The 24077-nt window shown below is 41.3% G+C and overlaps 1 protein-coding gene across 1 annotated transcript in view; it reads right to left on the bottom strand.

The window, feature by feature from the left end:
* Positions 1-23225, bottom strand: part of LOC137095382 (protein phosphatase 1 regulatory subunit 37-like) — a 57800-nt gene extending 34575 nt beyond the window's left edge. Inside the window, exon 1 of the mRNA XM_067461983.1 lies at positions 21192-23225. Within this exon, the coding sequence (XP_067318084.1) occupies positions 21192-21972 (781 nt within the window). The 5' untranslated portion in view covers positions 21973-23225. The remainder of the gene's footprint in view (positions 1-21191) is intronic.
* Positions 23226-24077: the final 852 nt, after the last annotated feature.

Raw genomic sequence — 24077 nt, forward strand, 5'->3', positions numbered from 1 at the left:
CCGACATTTACTCTCTACTTTCAATGACACAGAAGACTTGTCAATATCTTCATGCACTTCATTACCCACAGGACAGTGTAAAATCGGTCCCCAAGTACTAATTTATGGCTGGAGAACTGAAATTATATATATATACACACACACACACAGCTTGATTAAAGTCACGCACCAGCCCCAAAATACATAAAAGTAGACCTTCATTCAAATCCAGTGTCTATTTTGTTCGTTTTCTTGTAACCTGAGCTCTCACACACAAACACGGCCAAGCTCTTTTGAGCACAATGGCACCCTGGCAGCAGGCAGCAACAGCAGTACTAAGTCTCTTTCCAGGCACAGTTCTGGAGAGAGAAAGTGCCTGTACACTATTCTGATATGGCAGTCATAATGCTGGTTTAAAAACTGTATACAGCCATATGTCAGTCAAACTCATGTATAAGTCGAGGGCAGTTTTGGGGGCCAATTTTTATGGAACCTGTCATGATCCAAGGATAAGTTAAGGGTCATTCCACACAGAAGGGAAAGGATCAATGCTGACTTAGAGGGGCAAGGCATTCAAAAAGGTGAGAAGTGGCTCCATGGTGGAGAGAATAGATGAGGCTGGTGCTTCTTTTAGTTTCTACCAGGACAGAGCTCTTACCTGGAGAGATCAGGAAAGCCCCTTCACTAGAAATGTTTAAAAAGAACCTTAAAACCTGGCTCTTCCGCTGCGCCTTTGGTGAGTAGGTGCACACCATGACTTTTTGCACCCCTCAACGTTTTTGTGACTGGAGCTCGCGCCCCCCAAATGGGAAGTTAAGCCTCACAACTCTATGTGTTTTATGAGTTCCCTGTAAATGTCCTCCTCCTATTTTATCTCATTACAGTCTTTTAATTGTTTTATCCTGTATATGCGGCCTGCCCATTGTTATCATTATCGCGATTGTGTTTATTAGAATGTTATTTTATGACTACATTTTAATGTAATTTTGATGATGTTGTTTGTTGTTCATGCTTTGATTTTATTGCTGTAATATGTTGTACGGGCTTGGCCCCATGTAAGCTGCTCCGAGTCCCCACTGGGGAGATGGTGGCGGGGTATAAATAAAGGTTGTTATTGTTGTTGTTGTTGTTGTTGTTGTTATTATTATTATTATTATTGCCTTTTGCCACTCTACTCAGAGAAGGGGATGGTTCCTTTTTTGACAGGGGTTAAGGCACAATTCTCGCACTGATCTGCAGAAAAGGCAACTCAAGTTTTGGTAAGGCTGGCTAAAATTTCTAGACATATACATAAATATAGGGTACTACAGGTCATGCTGTGAACTACCCTGATTTGTAGTTTGAACTTTGAAGTTCAAACTACACCATTCTGTAGGATGGAGCCATGACTGCTAAAGTGGGGGTAATAATAATCATCCTCCTCCTCTTTATTTATACCCCGCCACCTTCTCCCCAAAGGGGACTTGGAGAGGCTTACATGAGGCCAAGCCCAGCGATACATTACAGCAACATAAAATATAAACAACAAATTAACATCACAATAAAATAAATAAACCAATCAAGTAAAATAAACAGTACAAAGTAACATAATGGAAAATAAAACAGTGGGTGGGCCAAATGCGTGACATAAAATGATAAAACACTGAATGAGATAGCAATGAAAAGGTACATTTGTGGGGGAGGAGCTCATAGGGGACGCAACAGTGGTATTAGACTTTCAATAAGGTGGGGGAAAGTGCAATATGAGGGAAACAGTGCAGGTGAAACAACAGGATTGGAATATATGTTCACTCTCCAAAGGCACATCATAAAAGCCAAGTCTTTATAATCTTTCTGCTGTACCTATCAACTTCTATACCTATGTAGACCTCTGGCCTAAACCAAAACAGTAATAGAGGCTCAGGCAGAGCTCTGCCTTCATCTGCCTCTCACTTCCATCCCTTTCTCTTGTCAGGTTTTGAGGTTTCACACCTGGGTGGAGAGGGAGAGGCATGTTTGCACAAGCAAGATAGTGCAGCGGCACAGCTATGGCAGCAATAGGTGGGGAGATCTGAAAAGAACGATATTCCCCCCGCTGCACTTTGGGTCAGCCCCTGAAATGATTGTCCAGGAAGTGTTTGGGCTATTTAGCCCATGAAAAGATAAACAGAGCTTAGATTAAAATTCCCAGAATCCCAGGATCAACATGGTTGTTGGCCACATTGGCTGATAGAGTCTAGAACAAGTAGTCTTGGAAGAAAACTTTCCCAAAGTTCTTCTGGCACAGACTTTGGTTAGGAAAGGCGTTTCGAACAGGGACGTCAGCTGGTTCAGGAACATAATGAACCTAGCTCTATTTATGGTAGGGGTCCTCAAACTTTTTAAACAGAGGGCCAGGTCACAGTCCTCAAACTGTTGGAGGACCAGATAATAATTTGAAGGAAAAAAATGAATGAATTTCTGAGCACACTGTACATATCTTATTTGCAATGCCAAAAATCCACTTAAAAACAATACAATAATTAAAATGAATAATTTTAACAAATATAAACTTATTAGTATTTCAATGGGAAGTGTGGATCTTTTGGCTGATGAGATAGGATTGTTGTTGTTGTTGTTGTGTGCTTTCAAGTCATTTCAGACTTAGGTTGACCCTGAGCAAGGGCCGGATAAATGACCTTGGAGGGCCGTATCTGGCCCACGGGCCTTGGTTTGAGGACCCCTGATTTATGGAGCAACCTCAATAAATTCAGTGAGGCACCTCCCCCCCCCCACTTCCCGGCAAAAAAAATATGTTCACACAACTGCATAATGAGCTGGTGGCAAAATGCCTTGCCCCACCAATTTGTTTTGACAAGTTAATATGCATTTATGAAGGGTACGAAACGTAGAATCATAGAGGAGTTGAAGGTTTACTATCTCAACTCCACAGTCTTGGTGAGAGGCCAGACAGACTTCCCTTTGGTTCCAGTAATGTTCAATAGCCGATGGGATGGTTACAAAAGGGATTGGGGGGGGGGGGGGGGGAGGACAGATCCGCTTACTGTAGTCGTCTGTACCTGGCAGCCAGCCCACATCAGCTCAGCAATACAAAGCTTGCACTGAGGTTGAGAGCAAAAGTGGATATTCCTCTCCCGCCACTGCCCTCCGGAGCTTAAACCCTTGCCATATATCCTTTTATGTCTGAAAGGCAGTAGGGTTTGGGGACAGGGTTGTTTTTTTGGCAGGATCCACTAGAAAATATACAAAATGTCTAGAAGAGATGGTTGAGTTTAAAACATAAGAGGTTTTCAGTGGGAAAGAAAAAAGAGAAAATCCTGTCTGGGACCCTGCAGCCACAATCCAACTGAAGGGAAAGAGACAAGAATTCACACTTTGAAAGGACTAGAAAATCAGAGGTGAAAAGAGATATTTAGAAAACAAACAGGCAGTATAGCATGTTGGCTTCGGCTTCTGTAACAGAGATCGGGAGGTTTGTGGGAAATTGAAGTCTTTGTGAGAAGGGATGCTACTGCAAAGTCTCCTCACAACAGTGAGCAAAGCCAACACAGAAAATTTGTTAAGGGTCAAGAATAGCACGAGATATTTCCCTGACCTACTGGCACAAGAAAGCTTTCCTGATATGCCTCTTTGATTTCTCCATAGTTTCCATATGGTAAACCCCATCACACACCAAAAAAATCCTATACTTCTTTTTGCCTCTCTTGCTTAATACACTCAGCCACTGCCAACCGATATTCACATACAATCCTCAATCAGTGATATTCACTTCCAGCCTGGTACTCAAAAGCCTTTGCTAGCAAAAACTTGTTGCAAGAAAAAAAAAGGCTTCCAGCTGCTATGCAGTCATGCAGTGTCAACAGATGGCTTCTTCCTGTTTTGATTCTAAGCATCTGATGTTTAGTTGTGTATTGTGTACAAAATATGAAGTTTGACTATTTCCGGTGCCATTAAAGCTGATGTGATATCATCCCACTTTTCCCCTAAAAAGAAAAGTAAAAATTGGGGGAAAAATGAAACAAAAATTCTAACTCAGAGGTAAAATTAATGTTACAACATCAGCTAGCTAGTGAATTAAGCACACTGTAAATGCATCTATTAAGTAGGGAAGAAATAAAAACAGTTATCTTGAGCTATTCAAAGCCCATTCCTTCTAATCAGCCATTCAAAGTATCTACTAGATTTTTAAAAGTCTTCACTTCCTATTGACTACAGGAAAAGATGTATCCAGGCTAACCTGCCTGGGAGCAGCCACTGAAAGCCAGCATACTATAGTGGATTGAGTGCTTAACTTGCATAGACCAAGGTTCAAATCCCTGTTCAGTCATAGAAAATTGCATGGGGTTCACCTAGGGTTTGCCTTATCTATATAAATAAAAATGTAATGTTCGTTGGTGGGATTAACATAACTCAAAAACCACTGGATGAATTGACACCAAATTTGGACACAAGACACCTCTCAGGCCAATGAGTGACCATCACTCATAAAAACACTGAAAAGCAGAAGATAAATAAAAAGGCAAAAATTAAAAATTGTGGTTTTGCACAATTCATGTGCGAGACCACATATACACACACACATATATATAACAAAACACATATACACAGAGTGGGGCACAGCAACGCGTGGCAGGGGATGGCTAGTGGTCCCCATAAATTGGAAATGATTTGAAGGTGCAACAACATTGCTTGTGGTGGTGGTACTGGAAGAAGAGCTTTCCTCAAGGCTCATGCAGGGTTCTATGGCAAAACAATGGTCAGAAGAAACTTATTTCCCAGGGAGTTCAAATGAAATTCTTCAGGAAGCCATGCCATCTGAGGATACCATGTAAGCACTGTGCTATGGGGAAGCCTGAGTACAGCTGATCACTGCCTGGATGGGAAACTGGCTGGAAATTTCACATACACAGTATCAAATTAGGTAAAGGTAAAGTTTTTCCCCTGACACTAAGTCCAGTTATGTACAATTCTGGGGGGAGGGGGGTGCTCATCTCCATTTCTAAGCCAAAGAGCCGGTGTTGTCCATCGACATCTCCAAGGTCATGTGGCTGGCATGACTGCATGGAGTGCCATTACTTTCTTACTAGAGCGGTACCTATTGATCTACTGACATTTGCATGTTTTCGAACTGCTAGGTTGGCAGAAGCTGGGACTAATAGCGGGAGTCACGCCACTCCCTGGATTCAAACCTGCAATCTTTCGGTTAGCAAGGTCAGCAGCTCAGCGGTTTAATTCACTGTGCCACCGGGGGCTCCTTATTCAATTATTCAATCGGAAAAAGCATAACAGACATTTAAGTAAACAATTCTCCCCATGTGGTTTGCAAGAGAGTACAGGGAAACATGGAATTTTATTTATTTATTTATTTATTTATTTATTTATTATTTAAACTTATATGCCGCCACTCCCCTGGGGCTCGGAGCGGCTTACAAGACTAGCTAATGGGATGAGAAGCATAAAAAGCTGTCTCATACTGTGCTAGAGCACTGATCCGTTTTACCCAGGATCTGTCAATCTGGACCAGCAGCAATGGCCTTCCAGGGTTTCAGGCAGGATTGTTTCCCAGCCCATCCTTGGAAATCTCTTGTAGAAGCAAGCAGCCTCAGGTTTGCTTAGCCTTCAAAATCAGGTGAGATCAGCTGAGTTCAGGACGGAACCAGGCTAGTGGAATTTAATCTTGATCATGTGAGTGCAGGCCAGCCTTTAGCAGCAATGGCATGACAGAAGGAAGAATGAATAATAGTCTGTGCCAGAACCTGTGAGAAATGATGTTCATTAGGTATCCTTTTCCACAAATGCTGATGACACTACAAATGCTGAAGTGCCAGGCAACAAAGAAAAGCTGCAAGCAAAACTAGCCACTGCCTTTTGTCTGCAGTCTCGCTTGATTTGCAGAGCATTCCAACTCACAGTCCCTGGGTCCTTACCCACAAGTTTGGCTCTTTACCATTTCAGCTCTCCCGCCCGGGTAAAAAATATTGTTTGTTCCTGCACAAAGCAAACTGATTTTCCATCTGGGATTTCAGCCAAGAGTCATGACCCAGACATTAACTCCTTCTCAGTTCCCAGCTATGCTAAGTCTGCCAAGAGTTGCCTTTCACAAGCAAACAAAACCATGAGAGCAAATAAAAGCACTAGCCACTGAGCAGACCCACAGGCCTGACCCAAAAGTTGAAGAGTCGTTGAGAGAAGAAAGAGAGAAAATGGAAACAGTTAGATCAAATGTGGGGAGGACGTATCCCATCTCCTGAGTACTGTTAGGAAAAAGGGAAAAGAAAAGTCAATACCGAGCAGAGCTCTACACACAAGGGCCAAAATCCTGTTGGTAAACTGCACCAGTATAACCTCCAGTTGCATCACAGTAAATACTTTTTCTGAATTTCACAAAGAGGTATCCACTATCTAAATACAGAAAAGCCTTTACTCAGCAATGCAGCAGTAATGGGACAGCAACTGTATTGCCTGAGTTGGCAATCCTTTGGATGACTTTGGGCATGTTACATTCTCTCAGCCTCAAAAAATGTGAAGTCAACCCCCGTCTGAACAAATCTTGCCAAGAAAATCCTGTGACAGGTTTGCCTTAGGCTGGAAATGACTTGATGACACACAACAGCAAATGTTCTCACAATAAGACAATTCCATTCACCTAGTACAGTTAATAGTGTTGGAACAGACATAACCTTTAAAAAATGACAAAACTAGATGAAACAAGGAATTGACTTCAGAACATAGGTATCTAATTTCTGTACAAAACAAGAAGGGAAGCCCAGGACTAGGTTCAGCAAGCAAGCACTGCTAGGCAGCAATCTTGTTGTTCTTGGCAGCTGGAGTTGAATCCTTTCAGTATTTGGTGCCCAAGAGGCAGGCGAGGGTGCAGCCCTGGGCAAGTCCCTTCCCTCTTGCCTAAGCCTACGTGACCGTCTTATAACAGAACTCTACTGTCAAATTCTACTCCTGGGAGGAAGGGTGGGTTGGAAACATAACAAATAAATAATTTAGGGCTGTCAGTCAACTACAGGAACCTTAGTAAACTGTTTTTTTTTATTCTGCATGCAGGTAGAACCAGTAATTTTGAAGAAAGTGCAGCAACTTCTTCAGCCAGCATGTAGCTACACTTGTAGAATTCACTGCCACAAAAAGTAGTGACAGCAGCCTGCTTGGATGGCTTTAAATGGATGGTGGTAGATACATTCATGAAAGGTAGGGCTATCAGTAGTTGCTAAGCAGGATGGCTGTGCTACCTCCGGCATCAAAAGAGGCTATGCCTCTCGGGGTTATCAGCTGCCAAAGGCTAATTTGAGGACTGGACTAAAAAACTATGAAATGAAGTGGGTTGTTTTAAGTTTTTCAGGTTATATGGTCATGTTCTAGAGGCATTCTCTCCTGATGTTTTGCCTGCATCTATGGCAAACAGCCTTAGAGGATGTGACCTCACAACCTCCGAGGCTGCTTGCCATAGATGCAAGCAAAACGTCAGGACAGAATGCCTCTAGAACATGGCCATATAGCCCAAAAAAACCTACAACAACCCAGTGATTCTGGCCATGAAAGCCTTTGACAATACACATGAAATAAAGGTTTGAATCCCCATTCTGCTATAGTATTAAGGTCCTTGGCCTTTTACACTCCTTCAGCCTGAGAAGGTGGCAATAACAAACCTCCTCCGAACAAATCTTGCCAGGAAAATTCTATGATCGGGTCACCATAAGTTCGAGTCAACATGAGGGCACACAACAGCAAATCTATTGCTGGGCATTGCAAGATGGAGGGCATAACTGTGCAGCTGCCATTGTGACCTGCTGGCAGATATTCCATGGACACTGTGTAAAGAGAACAACACTGGACTAAATAAGTTCGTGGTGTGATCCAAAACAGCACTCCATGTTTATATTCATTGTTAGAGTAATGATACTCATATGCATCACCAATAAATGAAGGAAAAGGGAATGCTAAGACAGTGAGTACCAGCTCCAGGATTCTGACTTTTTTCAGTGTCAATACAGTATTTTGAATACGCTCTTTAAATCCACTGCTCAGCTAATTCAGAGAAAGCTTCCAGCTCAGCCTTCAACAATATGCCCCTCCTCCCCCTGATATGTTGGGATTACAAGCTTCATCCCCCCCCCCCAAAAAAAACCCCTATGAACAAGCTCTTAGTTGATTAATGCATGATTACATCACTCGTCTAGCTAATTGAATGCTGCAGACTTATCATCCCATGCCTTTGAGTCACACAGAGTATAAAAGAGCTATAACATTTAAAAAAAACCTTTTAAAATTCTAATTCTGAAAGTCGCACCTATACAACCAGTAAACTTAACAGATGGAGGCGGGAGCAAAGACAATAGCATAACTTTCCAAGTTCTCAATCTCATCAATAATGCACAGGGATTTCCAAAACCTTTTTTTAAAAAAAAGAACGAAAACAAAACAGCAAAACTTGTACAGAGTTGGTTCTGCTCAGACTCTACAGCTCTTCCACGTTGAGCAAGTTGGGAGCTGCGTGCTTACACAAGGCATCCCAGGGAAAACATTAACCATCATGACCAGACATGACTCAGCTGAGGTTTGGAAGGCAGAAAGTTCTCTGGAAAGGCAAATGCTTCAACTCACGCCAACACAGTGAACAAAACCACACTGTTATACGCGCCATAGCAGACAAGACTCTCACACAGCCACCAAGCAGAGGAAGATACTAATTGGGAGAGTGTGCTTTTGGAGGTGTAGGTTTCTACACTCTGAAGCCAACCTTCACAATTAGGTCCCATTATTCACAAACAAAACTAGCTTCTTGGTAGCCAATTCTGAAGGCCAGGTTTTGATTCTTAAGCCTAGGAGAAGTTAGGATGAATCATGCTTACCTAAGTTAGTGCTTGCAGAACCTCTGACCAGCAAATTGCCTCAACTAACCCTCCCTTTTGCCTGAGGCTGCCAATATTGGAAGGAGGGACATTGTTAAGTCCCTGAACGCATTTGCTTTTGGCACTATATGTGAGAGGTTGGATAGGGCTGCTCTAGACTCACCTTCCAATCTTCCTATATCTCATCTATCTACCCACCTCTTCTCCAAATCCCTCAGGCCCATGTCTCATTCAAAGAGACATGTCCCAATTCTCCACTAGCTGGAAACACTCTGGAATCACTGAAATTCAACTAATAGATCATGCGATGCAAGGAGGTTACACTGCCTTGACTGACAGTGCGTCATTCCATCCGTCATAATTTTCTTGGCTGACAAATATTTGTTTTTCAAAAGAATACTATGAGAGGTAAAGATGAAAGAAAAGAAACAACCCTCTATTTTTTAAAAAAAGGTAAAACAGGTTCCCATATTGAAAGAGTTCAAATAACAGTGGGAATCACAGGTCTCTCCAGGCAGTCGGTCTCAAGTCCCAACAACTAATATACCCAAATGATGAAAAATGCTCCCGTTGAGAAATATCTAATGGCCAACATGATTGGTGTAAAATAATTTAAATCCTGCCTGTACAGAAAAGACAACAGTTACAGCAAACAGGGAAACATGAAATTGCCATTATGCTACCTAGTCCTGCCAAAAATGTTTCTTAACCAGTTGGACCAGTTCAAAGTACTGCCAAAATGCTTTTTGTGAAAAGATCTACTTTCTTTTCTTCCTTTGCTTAAAGGCTAGGCAAACTATGCAAGTTTACTCTTGGCAGGAAGCAAGCAAAATAATCCAAATAACCACCCCCCACCTCCGACCTTTGATCAAAGAAACATGTCCTTGTACAGATTCTGCTTATCAAAAGTGAGCCATTTCTCCAGTAGACCAGTGCCTGGCAGCCAAGCAAATTTCCTCGCTTTGGGCAAAATGCAGGGAGAGCAGCAAGAACCTGCAGAGTCACACCCAAGGGCGGGAGACAAATGTACCCACTTTCAGGTAATATCAAGCTGGAACATTGCAGGAGCTCAAAAGGTAGGCACAGAACACCAACCATTCATCTACAAATTCACTTTAAAGTGAAGACTGTTGTTGTTGTTCATTCATTCAGTCGTTTCTGACTCTTCGTGACCTCATGAACCAGCCCACGCCAGAACTCCCAGTCGGCCGTCACCATCGCCCAGCTCCTTCAAGGTCAAGCCAGTCACTTCAAGGATGCCATCCATCCATCTTGCCCTTGGTCGCTCCTCTTCCTTTTTCCTTCTGTTTTCCCCAGCATCGTCTTCTCTAGGCTTTCCTTTCTCCTCACAATGTGGCCAAAGTACTTCATCTTGGCCTCTACTATCCTTCCTTTCAATGAGCAATCGGGCTTTATTTTCTGAAGTATGGATTGGATGGATCTTCTGGCAGTCCGAGGAACTCTCAGAACTTTTCTCCAAAACCACAGTTCAAAAGCATCTATCTTCCTTCGCTCAGCCTTCCCTATGGTCTAGCTCTAACATCCGTAGGTGACTATAGGGAATACCATTGCTTTAACTATGTGGATCTTCGTTGCCAGTGTGATGTCTCTACTCTTCACTATTTTATTGAGACTGGTCATTGCTCTCCTCCTAAGAAGTAAGCATCTCCTGATTTCCTGGCTGCAGTCTGCATCTGCAGTAATCTTTGCACCTAGAAATACAAAGACTGTCACTGCTTCCACGACTACCACTAACATAATGACACTCGTGGTGGAAGACACAGGAGTAAAAGAAGCATATCTTAACTACAAAATCAGTCCTTAACATTGACTTCCAAGCCCAAGTTGATATGTTATCAGCATATCAAGAAAGACATTTTCCCCACCAGTGTAATGAAATACTAATTCTATGCTAAAAGTATTCTTCTCTATCAATTAGATCAAACAAGTTTCAGTGGGGGGAAAAACAGTAACATTGGAAGTTTTAGCCAGGAATGGTTGAACTTTTCTTAATCGATATAAAAGTACTAGTCTTTAGCATTTTTTTTTTTTACATTTTTTTTTCTGAAGTTCTTTATAGGTAGCAGCAAATCACTCAATTGAATTAAGGAACCTCTTCGACCCAGTCAAAGGCCACCAGATGTGAAGAACAAATGTTGAGTGGGTGGAACATGATGCACACAAGTGAGTTATGTCTTGGTCTTCGGCTTAACCCTTGGTTTACAATGCCAACAACCATCCTTTTATGCTAGCAAACATTTTATGTTGACATACTGTTTTTCTTGTCATAGGGGAGTGTCTATCTTTCTAAAGGATACGATATGCTGTAATTGCTATGTGCAATAGAAAAAAACTGTCACATACATTTGTTTGAAGAGAGCAGTTATAGATGCTGAATTTCCTTCTACTAAGCAATCAATGGAATTTGCCACAATGGGATGTGGCACTATTTTTATGGTCTACTATAGCAAAGATGATTTCACAAAATGGTCAGAGCAATGCCAATTATTATCAGCAGAAACCAGTTACGTGGGGTAGGCTGTTGCCTTCATGGGGTGTAATGGACTACTTTTGGAAAAGAACTACTCTCAAAAACAGAATACAAAACTAAACAGACCTTTATTCAGATCCAGTAGTTCACGTTTTTATAGGGTACAGTTGTGTGCCTTCAAATCAATTCGGACTTATGCCAATCCCTCATGGAGTTCTCTTAGCAAAATTGGCTCTTAGGTGATTGTTTTTACCTCCTTCTGAGACTTTATGTAACTCAATGGAATCCTGGATTTATCACACTACACTGCTCAAATCACTACTCCACACTGGCTTTCGTTTCACCAAAAAAGACAAAGATGTACAGTAACAAAACTGGAATAAGAAGGGCCCCAATAATATAGACTGGAGTTAAAATAAAGGTCCTTCCACTTGAATGCTTGAAGACCATTAGGTGACAGACTGAGGTATTACCAACATTATGATGGAATCATCACCTTTCCTTTTTTGACCTTGGCATAGTCTGATTCAGACCCTATCACCAAAGTCGTCATACAGCAAATGAACTCATGTATTTCTTTGTCCAGACCTGCATAGCATGTGATCCACCTGACCTAGCCTAACACAACCCACTGGACACACTGGGAAGCTCATGAGACTGTCACCTTGTGTTATCTGACTGGGACTGCAGAGGAGGGATGGGGACTGTTAGGCAACCCAGAAGGCCTTAAGGCCTAGGCGACCACTTTTGTTCCCGTCGGTCGCAAGCTAGCTAGGTCAAGTAAAATATGATGTCACATAAGTAACAGTAGCCAAGTTCATTTTTTTTTTGTCGTGTCAGGAGTAACTTGAGAAACTCCAAGTCACTTCTGGTGTGAGAGAATTGGCCGTCTGCAAGGACGTTGCCCAGAGGACACCTGGATGATTTTTTGATGTTTTATCATCCTTGTGGGAGGCTTCTCTCATGTCCCCGCATGAGGAGCTGGAGCTGATAGAGGGAGCTCATCCGCCTCTCCCCAGATTCGAACCTGCGACCTGTCGGTCTTCAGTCCTGCCGGCACAGGGGTTTAACCCACTGCGCCACCGGGGGTTCAATGAAAATCTAGCAATTGACAGAAAATCATTAATATTAAGGGAAAAAAATCTGTGTTTGTTCTTTCTCATATATAACAAGCTAGATTAGCGTTAAGATCCCTTTTGAATCAACTGTGGTGCAAAAAAGACATTTTCCAGCTCAGACAAGTCACTGAAGGTTTAGGGATGGGAAACTATTATCTTGCTAACAGGGCCTGACAGGTGTCAAGAAAAACAGGAACCAGAACAGTATGGGCAAGACACACCACGGATGCAATTGGAAGAAGCAGAAGGAAAACACAGCAGTCATGGAAATGTCTACATAATGTCTGGGTAAAAAAACTGGTCACTGAAACATCCAAGAAACCTGAGGAGACTAAATTGATGACAGCTTTGCAAGGAAATAAGAGTCTTATTAATGACTGAATGTAGGAAATTTAAAATATGCTTTGATGGTTGCGTTCTAAAAATCTTGAAATAAATAGACAGATTGAATGAGGTGGAACTATCCCACAGATTTCTGGATACACTTTGCCTTGGCCAAGAGAGGCAAATTGAAAATGTAATGATTTCTTCTTCTTCCTTGTCATCGATCACTCCCATAGAACACGAACCCACTCTGTCATAATGCCGAAAGCAACTAAAAGGTGTGGGAGTGTGAGAAGAAGGTTTGTCTTATAATAGCAAATGGTGAAAATTCATCTTGAAGATGGTATAGTTTTCCCCCCAAATCATTTTGCATTCATGACTTGATGCCACAGCTCACCTTTGCAAGTTAGTTTGCCAGGGACAACCACCTACACTTTAGTCCTGACCACCTTTCACTCCCTTCTCCCATTCCTCAATGTCAGAAGAGAAGAAACCAAGGTCGCAAAAATATGCATGTGTTGCTATGTTAAATGTAAAACAACTGCCTGTATATTTAGTTAGATGTCATGAGCACAAAATCCATTATAAAGTTACACCTTCTGTAAAACTAAAAACATACATTGATATGTTAGTAACTTGTCAACCATGCTATACAGCTTTCAAATAATACTCAAGCAGGCACAGCACTTACACTGAGCCAGAAAAGAGATGGGAAATTAGTATTCTTTAAGATCTGTGAAACTGAAATCATAAGGTTGCAAATAACAGCATAACATTTACTAGTCCACAGGCTTTCCTTTCTCACATAGCAATGTTAAGCATGTGGGCTGCATCTATATCCCAAAAATGAAATTAGGGATTGGGGTAGAGAAGAACCTGCTCTACCCACCTACAGAAGTTTTCCAACCTTGGGGAATTCTTATTTGTTTCAAGGAAATGGTCACAGTTGGAAGCTCTTTCTTCTAGATCCCACCAACACTTTTACTGCAATAATTTGCAAAGTGTGCTCCTACACATGTTCCTGGATTAAAACTCCTTGAGCTTCACCAGCAGAATCATGAATGGAGGGAATTGCTGCCCAACTCATCTGGCTACAATTTGCTTCCCTCTGCACTGCTGTGTAGCACCTGCTGTTTCATTACATTTTCAGGATGTGGATGTCCATTACTGAGAACTAATAGTATCATGTCTAGAAGGCTTAATATTTGATAGCAGTGAGGACAGGAGAAAAAGATGAGTAAAGGAAGCATAGACCAGACTTGAGCAAGCCAGAGAGCTAGGTCATGTCCCCAAAAGCAAATATCAGTGTACTGTGGACCTTGAATGTCCCAAGTTCAAGACTTGACTCAACAAAGAATGAAGTCCTGTCTTTCCCAACCTGGTGATTTCTGAGTGTTTTGGACTTCAGCTTCCATCAGTACCAGCTAGTGTGATTGCCATTCAATAATACTGTGAGTTTGAGACCAAAACATCAAGAGGATACCAAGTTAAGGAAGAATGTACTTAGGCGTGTTCATAATCAAGGTTCTCTCGACCACAGAGCTTTTTTTGCCACATCTAGGTGTTGATTACTTGACAGAATTGTCATTTTGTTAGATACTGAAGCACTTTGAACATTCTAATGTACTTCATAAGGTTACAAGATGCCTACACTTCAACAGAATAAACAGCAAGGTCGAAGTTTGCTTTTTGTGTCCCCACCCTACCCTCGGAATATTTTAAAGCGATGGCTAGTTGAACCTGTGGATGCAGAACCACGAATATGGAGAAACAACTCTATAGTAATTGATAGACCTTTCCCCCCAAATCCCATTCTCATTTTAAGTTTTCAGAGACTGAAGCTAAAAATCAGTGAACGAAAAGCATGTGGTCTATTCCCCACCACTTAGATGACATCACTCTATATATTTTGAAGGTACCTGAATACCTAAATGCACCAGATCCTATCTGATCTTGAAAAATAAGTAGGGCCATTCCTAATTTGGGAGTCACCAACGAATATCAGGTGTTGTAATCTAGATTTCAGGAGCAGGAACCAGAAAAACAAACCCTGAGTATTTATTGCATATGAAACCCCTATGAAACTCCTGAAACAGCAATAAACCAATAGCTAACTTGAAGCCACACACACACATACACCTGTTATGGGATTTTCTATGAAAGTTTGTCATAATGATATGTGCATGATTATTCCCATGAGAAAGACACCCATTGATGTTCAGTTCCTTCAAGCCATTTCTAACTTATAGCAATTCTATCACAAGGTTTCAGGGCTGAAGTTGTCCGGGTGGGGGGGTTGCCTCTGCTTTCATCTGAGGCTGAGAAAGTGTGGCTTGCCATATCAGAGGAGGGATTCAAACCCTGGTTTTCCAGGAGTCCTAATCTAATACTGAACGCCACTGTGCCATGCTGACTACTGGTCTGTTTCACTCTTGCTGTTGTTATGTTTAAATAAAACATAATCATACATATTAATTAAAGCTAAATGAAACTAATTCAACCACCTTCACAGTGTTGAGGAAAGGGGGAATAAAAAGCATTCCACAAGAACAGATTGTGCACATTTTGTTCTGCCTCATGGAAAGAATACTATTCTGGTTTTCAGCAAGGCAATGCAGAATCCTTTGGAGAGCTTAGCCCCAAATTCCCACAGTGAACAAAACAGGCAAAGCATTTTTCACAAGGTATTCTGAAATGCCATCGTGCTGAGAGAAGGCGAAACACAAATGCTGCATGTACACAGCCTACAATTGTCTGATTATTAAGGGCATTAAAAACTTGAAAGAGAAACTGAACCTTATCTACATGGACTTTTTAAATCATTGCACTGAGAGATTTCTAGGGTATTTTCTGACCTCATGGGAATTCCAATGAACCTCAGTTAAAAATGCCCACAAGAATAGAGGGTTTTTGCAGTATCCAAACAACCAGTACTTGAAAACACAGAGCAGTATCACTTCTTAATAGCCAGCAGACTACTTTTATAATTTCAATGCCCTAAAATACAACTGCTGTTAATGCCAACTGGAAAAAAGATGCTGTGAACCCCAAAGTTAGGAACTATATATACGGCCTAAAGGAAGACAGCTTTTTATTTATTTAGAGGAAAGTATTAATCACATTGTGGGTAACGGTGTACTAAAATAATGAAGTAGTTCCAGATGAAGAAAATGTCCTTTGTAACAGACATGTAGCTGGGGGGGGGGGGGGGGGGGGGGGGGTTTGAGGGGCTTAAACCCCCCCCCCCCCAAAATTCTCAGGGTGGTCCACGAGAAGGCCTTACTGGTACATTATTTAAACTGTTATGTTTATTCATATCATGATCTGATCACCATGCTTAATATACCCCATATGCATGGGGGTATTGGGGTAACAACAGAAAAGATTTGCTAGGATAGATCCTCAGCCCCCCACCAAATCAAAATCCTGGCTAAGGGCCTGTTTGTAACAGTCACTGTACAAAAAGTTAGGTCATCCAGATACTTCAGCAGCCCTTACAGATTGTCCACCTTCTAGTTTTTTACATCCATTGCCCTTATTGCTGATATGTGCCTTCAAACTATATTGTGAAGACCCACACAATCTGATTGGGCCCAGGCCATCAGTGGTTTTCCATAGCTGAGCAGGCTTCAAATCCTAGTCTCCTAGAGCCCTTGATCCAAAACTCAAATCAGTATGACAACAACATATCTAACGTATTTGGTTAGCAGACCTTCTGCCAATCCTAAACGAGTGAAAACATAATCTTTTGTCACAGCAACTAGCTCTGCTGCCACACTGTAATCAATCTGGGATTCCCATAGCACCAAGTTTCAATATGCTTTAATTATGCAACAAAACAAGACTTTGGATACTAAAACATATCACTGAGTATAGTGAAAGTCAATAGAACGAACAGCTTTCAACATCTACTTAGGAATTTTCAATGACGAAGCAACTTTCATGGGATTCCTATTTCAATATATATGCATATCATAAAGAAACAGTAAATCACAGAATATGGACATGTAACATAAACACTGTCCCTGATAATCAATTTTGTCAGTTCCCTGGTATATCCACAAGATACATTTTCTAAAGTCAGATTTCTTTTCTCTTCAGAGTGGAAGAAAAGTGCATCCTGTCTTTCCACCTGTTCAATCTTTAATTTGAAAAATAAACTAAAAAAAGGCCCATAACAATAATTGCTCTATTTCCACAACTAAATTATTTTGCAAAAATAGTTGGGTGGACAGTGTGAGGTAGGTTCACATCAGGTAAAGCAAACCACATTCTATGAGAAGGAAACAAAAAATATCCGCTTGGTCATTGGCCAGTTACCTGACAGACAATTGTTCCCTCTCCAAACTATTTGCACATGCCTTTGGAGTTCAGAACAAAACAAATGTACATAGAAAAGTTCTTGATGAACTCCTTGATGATGAACATGAATCAATATATTTCAAGTGACCTTTCAAACTCCCCTAAGCTCAAGATAAAAAAAAAATCTGTCAAACTGGGAAAAAAAATATTGCATAACCTCAAAGTACTGTTTTTATCGAGGGCATTGAATTGTTGCCAACACTGTGAACCGCCCTGAGTTGGGGTTGAGAAGGGCAGTATACAAATATCGCAAATACTGCTGGCAATGCCAACAAGATACCTCTTTTCTTATAAATCAGTCACCAGCACAGAAAGCCTCAAAAATGTAACTTACTGTATATACTCAAGTATAAGCCTAGTTTTTCAGTCTTTTTTTCTAAGCTGAAAAGTCTCCCCCAGCTTATACTCGAGTCAAGGTTATTTATTATTTTACTTTGTTGTTGTTATTTTACTTTATTATTATTGTTATTACATTTATTATTTTACTCTGTTATTGTTACATTTATTATTTTATTCTATTATTATTATTACTATTATTATTATTTTATTTTATTTATTATTATTATTGGAAGGATACATAAGCATATTTACATTGAAGGTTAGAATAATGGTTGAATCAGAGTTGGACAGTCTTATGCTGAATTACAGTTTTATGTAAATATTCAAAAACATTTAACCAATTGATGCCTCAATTAATGTAATTTTATTAGCATCTATTTTTATTTTGAAATTTACCAGTGCTGCTGCATTTCCCACACTCGGCTTATATTCGAGTCAATCCATTTCCCCAGTTTTTTGTGGTAAAATTAGGTGTCTCGGCTTATATTCGGGTCGGCTTATACTCGAGTATATATCTGAAGGCTGTATTACCTGAGATCATTTTGCAACTGTCAGAAAAGAAATGGTTGACTTTAAGAGGGTATTAAGTGTTCCAGCTGCAAAGATTAGAGGAACCAAAAACAACAAACACCCTAAAGGTGGATACAAAACACCTAAACAAAACAAAAAATCATTTTGAAAGCATCTGAACACCATGTCCCTCTGCAACACAGTTTATTTACCATGATTCATAACATAACACTTGCAAAACGGAGAGTATCCACTTTCCCAAGGACCCATGTACTAACTATAAGAAATGCCAGAACCAGGCTTTCAGATCATCCCATGAAAGGTGTTTTTTTTTTGTTAAAACAATGTATGTAACAGGATATGAGCCAGTATGGCTTAGTGGCCTGAATGTTGGTTTAAATCTCTTCTTGCAAAAAAAAAACAAAAAAAAAAAAAACAAAAAACAAAAAACCACTGGCTGATTCCGGGAGACCAGTGTACAAATCATCCATCTCAGCCAAAGAAACCTAATGGGTGATGTTGGCAATTCATTCTCTCTCAGCCTTACAGAAAGGCAACAGAAAAGTCCTATAAATACATCTTGACAAGAAAACTCCAACCCATGACAGGTTCAATGCAAGTCCAAATCCATTTCAAACTTTACAATAAACAAGATAGGCATCATCAGTGATGCCAGAAAACTCTTGTCACCAGAACAGTATTTTTATCACCCCGATTTCCAGGACTTTTCAAGACTTGTGCATAATACTGGAAAGATTATGGTTCAACGATTATGTGTTTTTCATTTAAATTAATTCCTAACATTGCCTGACTAGAGACAATTTTTTTTTTGCCAAACTGCAACAGAGGAAAAAAAATATTAAGAGACATGTAAGTAGGACAACTTTGAATATAGCATTACATATGAGCCTTTGATTCAAGCCCATGATCAGCTACAGACACACCACACTGAAATTCCTCGGCTATCAGACATTATCAGCATTTGTCAGAGATGTACATGTGCTGTGGTTTTGTAAACCCTGGACCCACTAATAATAATGTAACCATGACAACTTGGGAAATATGTTCCATTTATGAATTTGATAACTATACACTAATTTGTTCAGGAAGAGCAAAATATACAAAAACACAAAGGGGGAAGAAAATTCCAAACTGTGGAAGGAAAACTAGTCAAAACGCAAGAGAAAAGAAAAGAATAGGGAAACCACAAAGAGAACTAAAACTTTTTATTTCAAAATATTTGGCAGAAACATTCTGCTGGGGATCTTTTCTCAATGAACTCTCTCATGTGAGAACAAGGAATAATTTAGCGTCATGGGGCTTCATCACATGTTAGTCCTAACCAGAATGGAAAATCCAAAAATGTAGGTACCTCAGCTAGGGACTGAAATCATAGTGCCCTCTGTATGGTGTCAGACTGAAATTCTTAATAGTCGTAGCCAGTGCAACAACGATGAGGAATGTCGCCGGGAGTTACAGTCTATGGCATCTGGGAAAACTGTATGATCCCCATTCTCATTGCAACTATTTCCACAGGTTTCTCAGGTCCACTCGAGTCAAAAAGTAACATGATGCCAACCCCTCAGCACCCCAGATGCTGCTTAACTGCAACAGAACTACAGTTCATCAACATTTCGAAGGCTGCAAAATTCTCACCTTATGTGAAAGATTTTCATCTTTTTTTTCTGACATTCATTTACATAAAACAATATCAACTATGTATTGTCGAAGGCTTTCATGGCCGGAATCACTCCGTTCTTGTGGGTTTTTTCGGGCTATATGGCCATGTTCTAGAGGCATTTCTCCTGACGTTTCCATAGATGCAGGCGAAACGTCAGGAGAAATGCCTCTAGAACATGGCCATATAGCCCGAAAAAACCCACAAGAACGGAATATCAACTATACCCTTGTGAGTCACAAACAAGGTAGCTTTCTATAGGAGAACCATCTGGAATTTCCATTATTTTCAGCAGGTTCAGATGCAGTTGCCAACTTTTTAGTTGGCTAAATTCTAGTCCCAACCACAGTAGGCCTAGTAAAATTGACTGGCCTCACCTACAGTAAACATTGATTCCTAATTGCATCTCTTGCAGTGAGTCTCCTGCAGTTTAGACTAAAACGGCATTTAGCCCGGTGAATTGAAGGCTTCAGAATGGGAAGTTGAAGTGATGTAGGTTACCACAGTTTACATGGAAGTCAATCCCCTGAAACTCCAGTCTGTATGTTCGAAGAAGTCCCCTATGCACACTTCTTACACAAAGCAATAAACTCATTTCACATTCCCAGCTGAAGAAGTGCAATCTATAAAATCACCAAGTCAGATTTTCTCTATTGGGGTACATGTACTGTGCAATATTTTGTAGTGGAAGGTCCAAAAAGATATCTATATAAATAAAAATGTAATGTTCGTTTAACAGAACTCAAAAACCACTGGACGAATTGACACCAAATTTGGACACAAGACACCTAACAACCAAATGTATGTCCCTCATTTAAAAAAATGATTTTGTCATTTGGGAGTTGTACTTGCTGGGATTTATAGTTCACCTACACTCAAAGTTCTCCCATGACCAACAGAAAATACTGGAAGGGTTTGGTGGGCAGTGTCCTTTGGTTTTGGAGTTGTAGTTCACCTACATCCAAAGATGACTGTGGACTCAAACAATGATGGATCTGGACCAAACTCTCCCAAGAATACTCAATATGCCCAAATGTGAACACTGGTGGAGTTTGGGGAAAATAGAATCTTGACATTTGGGAGTTGTAGTTGCTGGGATTTATAGTTCACCTACAGTCAAAGAGCATTCTGAACCCCACCAACCATAGAACTGGGCCAAACCTACCACAAAGAACCCCCATGTGGGCCACAGAAACGCGTGGCAAGGGACGGCTAGTCTCATTGTAAAACTTACTCTGACAACTAAAAGGCTTCACTGTTCATAACAGCCTACCATACCTATTGATTGGTGGTTTCCTAATTACCTGCATTTATATTTGCTTTGGGGATTCAAATGGTGTTTATTTAACAGGATTTGATTGCTCTGCATTTTCATCCCTTGTTCCTAAAATGCTTTGGAGAAGTTTAAGACTGAGAAAGTCTAATACAAACAGAGGTCTCACACTACAAACAAATAACCAAGCCTGTGGATAAGGTCAGCAGGCCTCGCCTAGTGTAATCCAGGCTCACAGAAAGGAGAAGTGCCTTAACTGGCGCTGATGTTTGCTTACCATGCCGCCATGGATCTTTGGGCTCCACAGCACCAGAGACTATGTCCTCGTCTGAAGGAAACGTGACATGCTTTGCCCCAGGCTTGAGTTTGTCATCTTCAGTCGGTGGAGAACCTTGGCTGTTTTGGTCATCTTCTGGATTGTCTCCACTTGTTCCTTCTATGCCTAAACAACAGTTCTGAGAAGGGGAAACCAATTTTTCTGGCAAATGGTTGTTTTGCTGAGTAGATTTTTCACTGTCCTTAAGGCATTCTCGGACATTTGTAATGGACTCTGCCACCAAAGGAAGGTTACTACAAGATCCCTGGCTCACCGGTGACTCTTCCTGCAGCGGGTGGCTCAGAGTCTCTTTCCCCAATGGTTGCGACTGCTCTTCTGCTCCATCACAACTTACAGTCTTTTTCAAATCCTCCTTCAACAAACATGCAGTGCACTGGTCCACCATCTCTCTGCCAGAAGAACTTCTCAGAATGGTAGGATTGTGCTGGGAGTGAAGACTTTCAGCATTGTCAGGGTGTTGCAAACCATCTGAAGCATCTTGAAGCTGCACACAAGCTTGACTGCTGTCTGTCTGGGTGGCAGCCCAGGGGTCTGAACCCTGCAACATGACTTCCTCTTCCTTTTGCACTGCAGGAGGTGGCAGTAACAGCAAGAGCCGGTCCCCATCAGCAGCTTTTCCTTGCTGTTGCTGCTGCTGCATGGGAGAAACCTGCACGCATTCCATGGTTAGATCTGCAAGGTGTGTGGATGTTAGTGGGGCAGGTCCTTCTTCTCTTCTCATATGCCCTTTAGAGGCATTACTTAAGAGATGAAACACACCCCTCCCTCCAGTCCTTCCCTAGCTCCCTTCAATGGGAAAGAAAAGGCTCCCCAAATTTCCAGGCCTGTCCCCCTCCAGCAAAAATGCAAGGAGAACAGGCTCTTGATGGACCAATGAAGGTGCCTGTATGGACCATGAAGAATAAAGGATAGGACAGGGGAAACAATTGTTGTTGTCTCTATAGGAAGGAAAGTAAACACAACCTGTGTTGGAATTACAGAAAAGATGCTTTAATGAGTCAATTTCTGGGGGAAAAGGGAGAATCAACAAAACCTCTCTCAATTTGGAGAATAACAAACACTCCCCTGCTGTGCAGTTTCCCCCTGTAAAAATAGATAAAGAGGTCACAGTATAAGATAGGAATTGACAGGAATTAACACCCAGAGGATTTATAGGGTGCACTATTAAGTGGATAAGTAAAATTAGGGTTACAGTTGCTTGTGGGCAGGAAAACTTTAAAATCCCCTTTTAAAAGCTGGGGCAATTGTAATGATTTGGGCAGGGAAGATCATGTGCACATGGACCAGCACATGCAGAATGGAAAGCAATAAAAACAAACTGGTGGCAAGACTTGTGTGGAAACACGGAACACCTCCATCGGTCCTTTACAAGCCTGGATGCACACATCAGGGAGAGAACTGGGGTAGAATTAATACCTGCAACGTAGGACTTGGGCGAGGGAAGGTGTTTTTTAAAAAAAGAGCCATTGATTTACAAACATTACAGGCTCAGGGGGAAAAGAATGAATACATAAAGGGGCTCTGTTGGTGTGGGAGAGAGTTGAGAAAATGGGTGTCAAGTGGGTGAGGGACGAGAAGGAAATCGATATTAGGTGAGGAGAAATGCTCAAATGGTTTCTCTCTTATAGGGGAAAGGAAGGCATCAGGCTTTTAAAAAATACCTGAGGTGTAGAAGGGGCCAAAGTGTTATTTCGGGTAAAAAAATAGGGGCAGGGAGCCTTTCTTAACCCTACTGAAGGAGGAAAGAAAGTGCCCTTTGATTGGCATTTGGTGAGGAAGGAAGAATGGAAAGACAAAAAGAAGGGAAGAATAAAGGAAGGAATGGAGGGAGGAAGAAATAAAGGAAGGAATAGTGGGAGGAAGAAATGGAGGGAGGGAGGAAGAAATAAAGGAAAGAACAGAGGAAGGGTGGAATAAAGGAAGGGATAGAAGAAGGAAGAAATGGGGGAAGGAATAGAGGGAGGGAGGATTAGAGGAAGGAATAGAGGAAGGAAGGAACGGAGGAAGGAATAGAGAAAGGAATGAAGGAATGGAAGAAGGGATGGAGGAAGGAAGGAATGGAGGATGGAAGGAAAGAATAGAGGAAGGAAGGAACGGAAGAAGGAATAGAGGAAGGAAGGAACAGAAGAAAGAATAGAGGAAGAAAGGAATGGAGGAAGGAATAGAGGAACGAAGGAGTAGAGGACAGAAGGAATGGAGGAAGGAATAGAGGAAGGAAGGAATAAAGGAAAGAAGAGAGGAAGGAATGAAAGTAGGAATAGAGGAAGGAAGGAACAGAGGAAGGAATAGAGGACAGAACAGAGGAAGGAAGGAATGGAGGAAGGAATAGAGGAAGGAATAAAGGAAAGAGCAGAGGGAGGAATGGAAGTTGGAATAGAGGGAGGGAGGAATAGAGAAAGAATGAAGGAATGGAGGAAGGGATAAATGAAGGATGAAATGGAGAAAGGAAGGAATAGAGGAAGGAATAAAGGAAAGAAGGAATAGAGGAAGGAACAGAGGGAGGAAGGAATAAAGGAAAGAAGAGAGGAAGGAATGAAAGTGGGAATAGAGGAAGGAAGGAATGGAGGACGGAATGGAGGAAGAAATAAAGGAAAGAGCAGAGGGAGGAATGGAAGTTGGAATAGAGGGAGGGAGGAATGGAGGAATAGAGAAAGGAAGAAATAAAGGTTAGGAATAGAGGAAGGAAAGAAGTACTAGAGGAAGGATAGAATAGAGGAAGAGAAGGAGAAAGAAAGGAGGGAATTAGGCAGGGAAATGGGAGGAGGAGAAGAGGGCAGAGAGGGAAATACGCACCCAAAGGGGGAGAGGGTGGTGAGGGCGGGAGAG

Source organism: Anolis sagrei, chromosome Y, assembly GCF_037176765.1.
Source record: "Anolis sagrei isolate rAnoSag1 chromosome Y, rAnoSag1.mat, whole genome shotgun sequence".
In the NCBI taxonomy this organism is placed as follows: Eukaryota; Metazoa; Chordata; class Lepidosauria; order Squamata; family Dactyloidae; genus Anolis; species Anolis sagrei.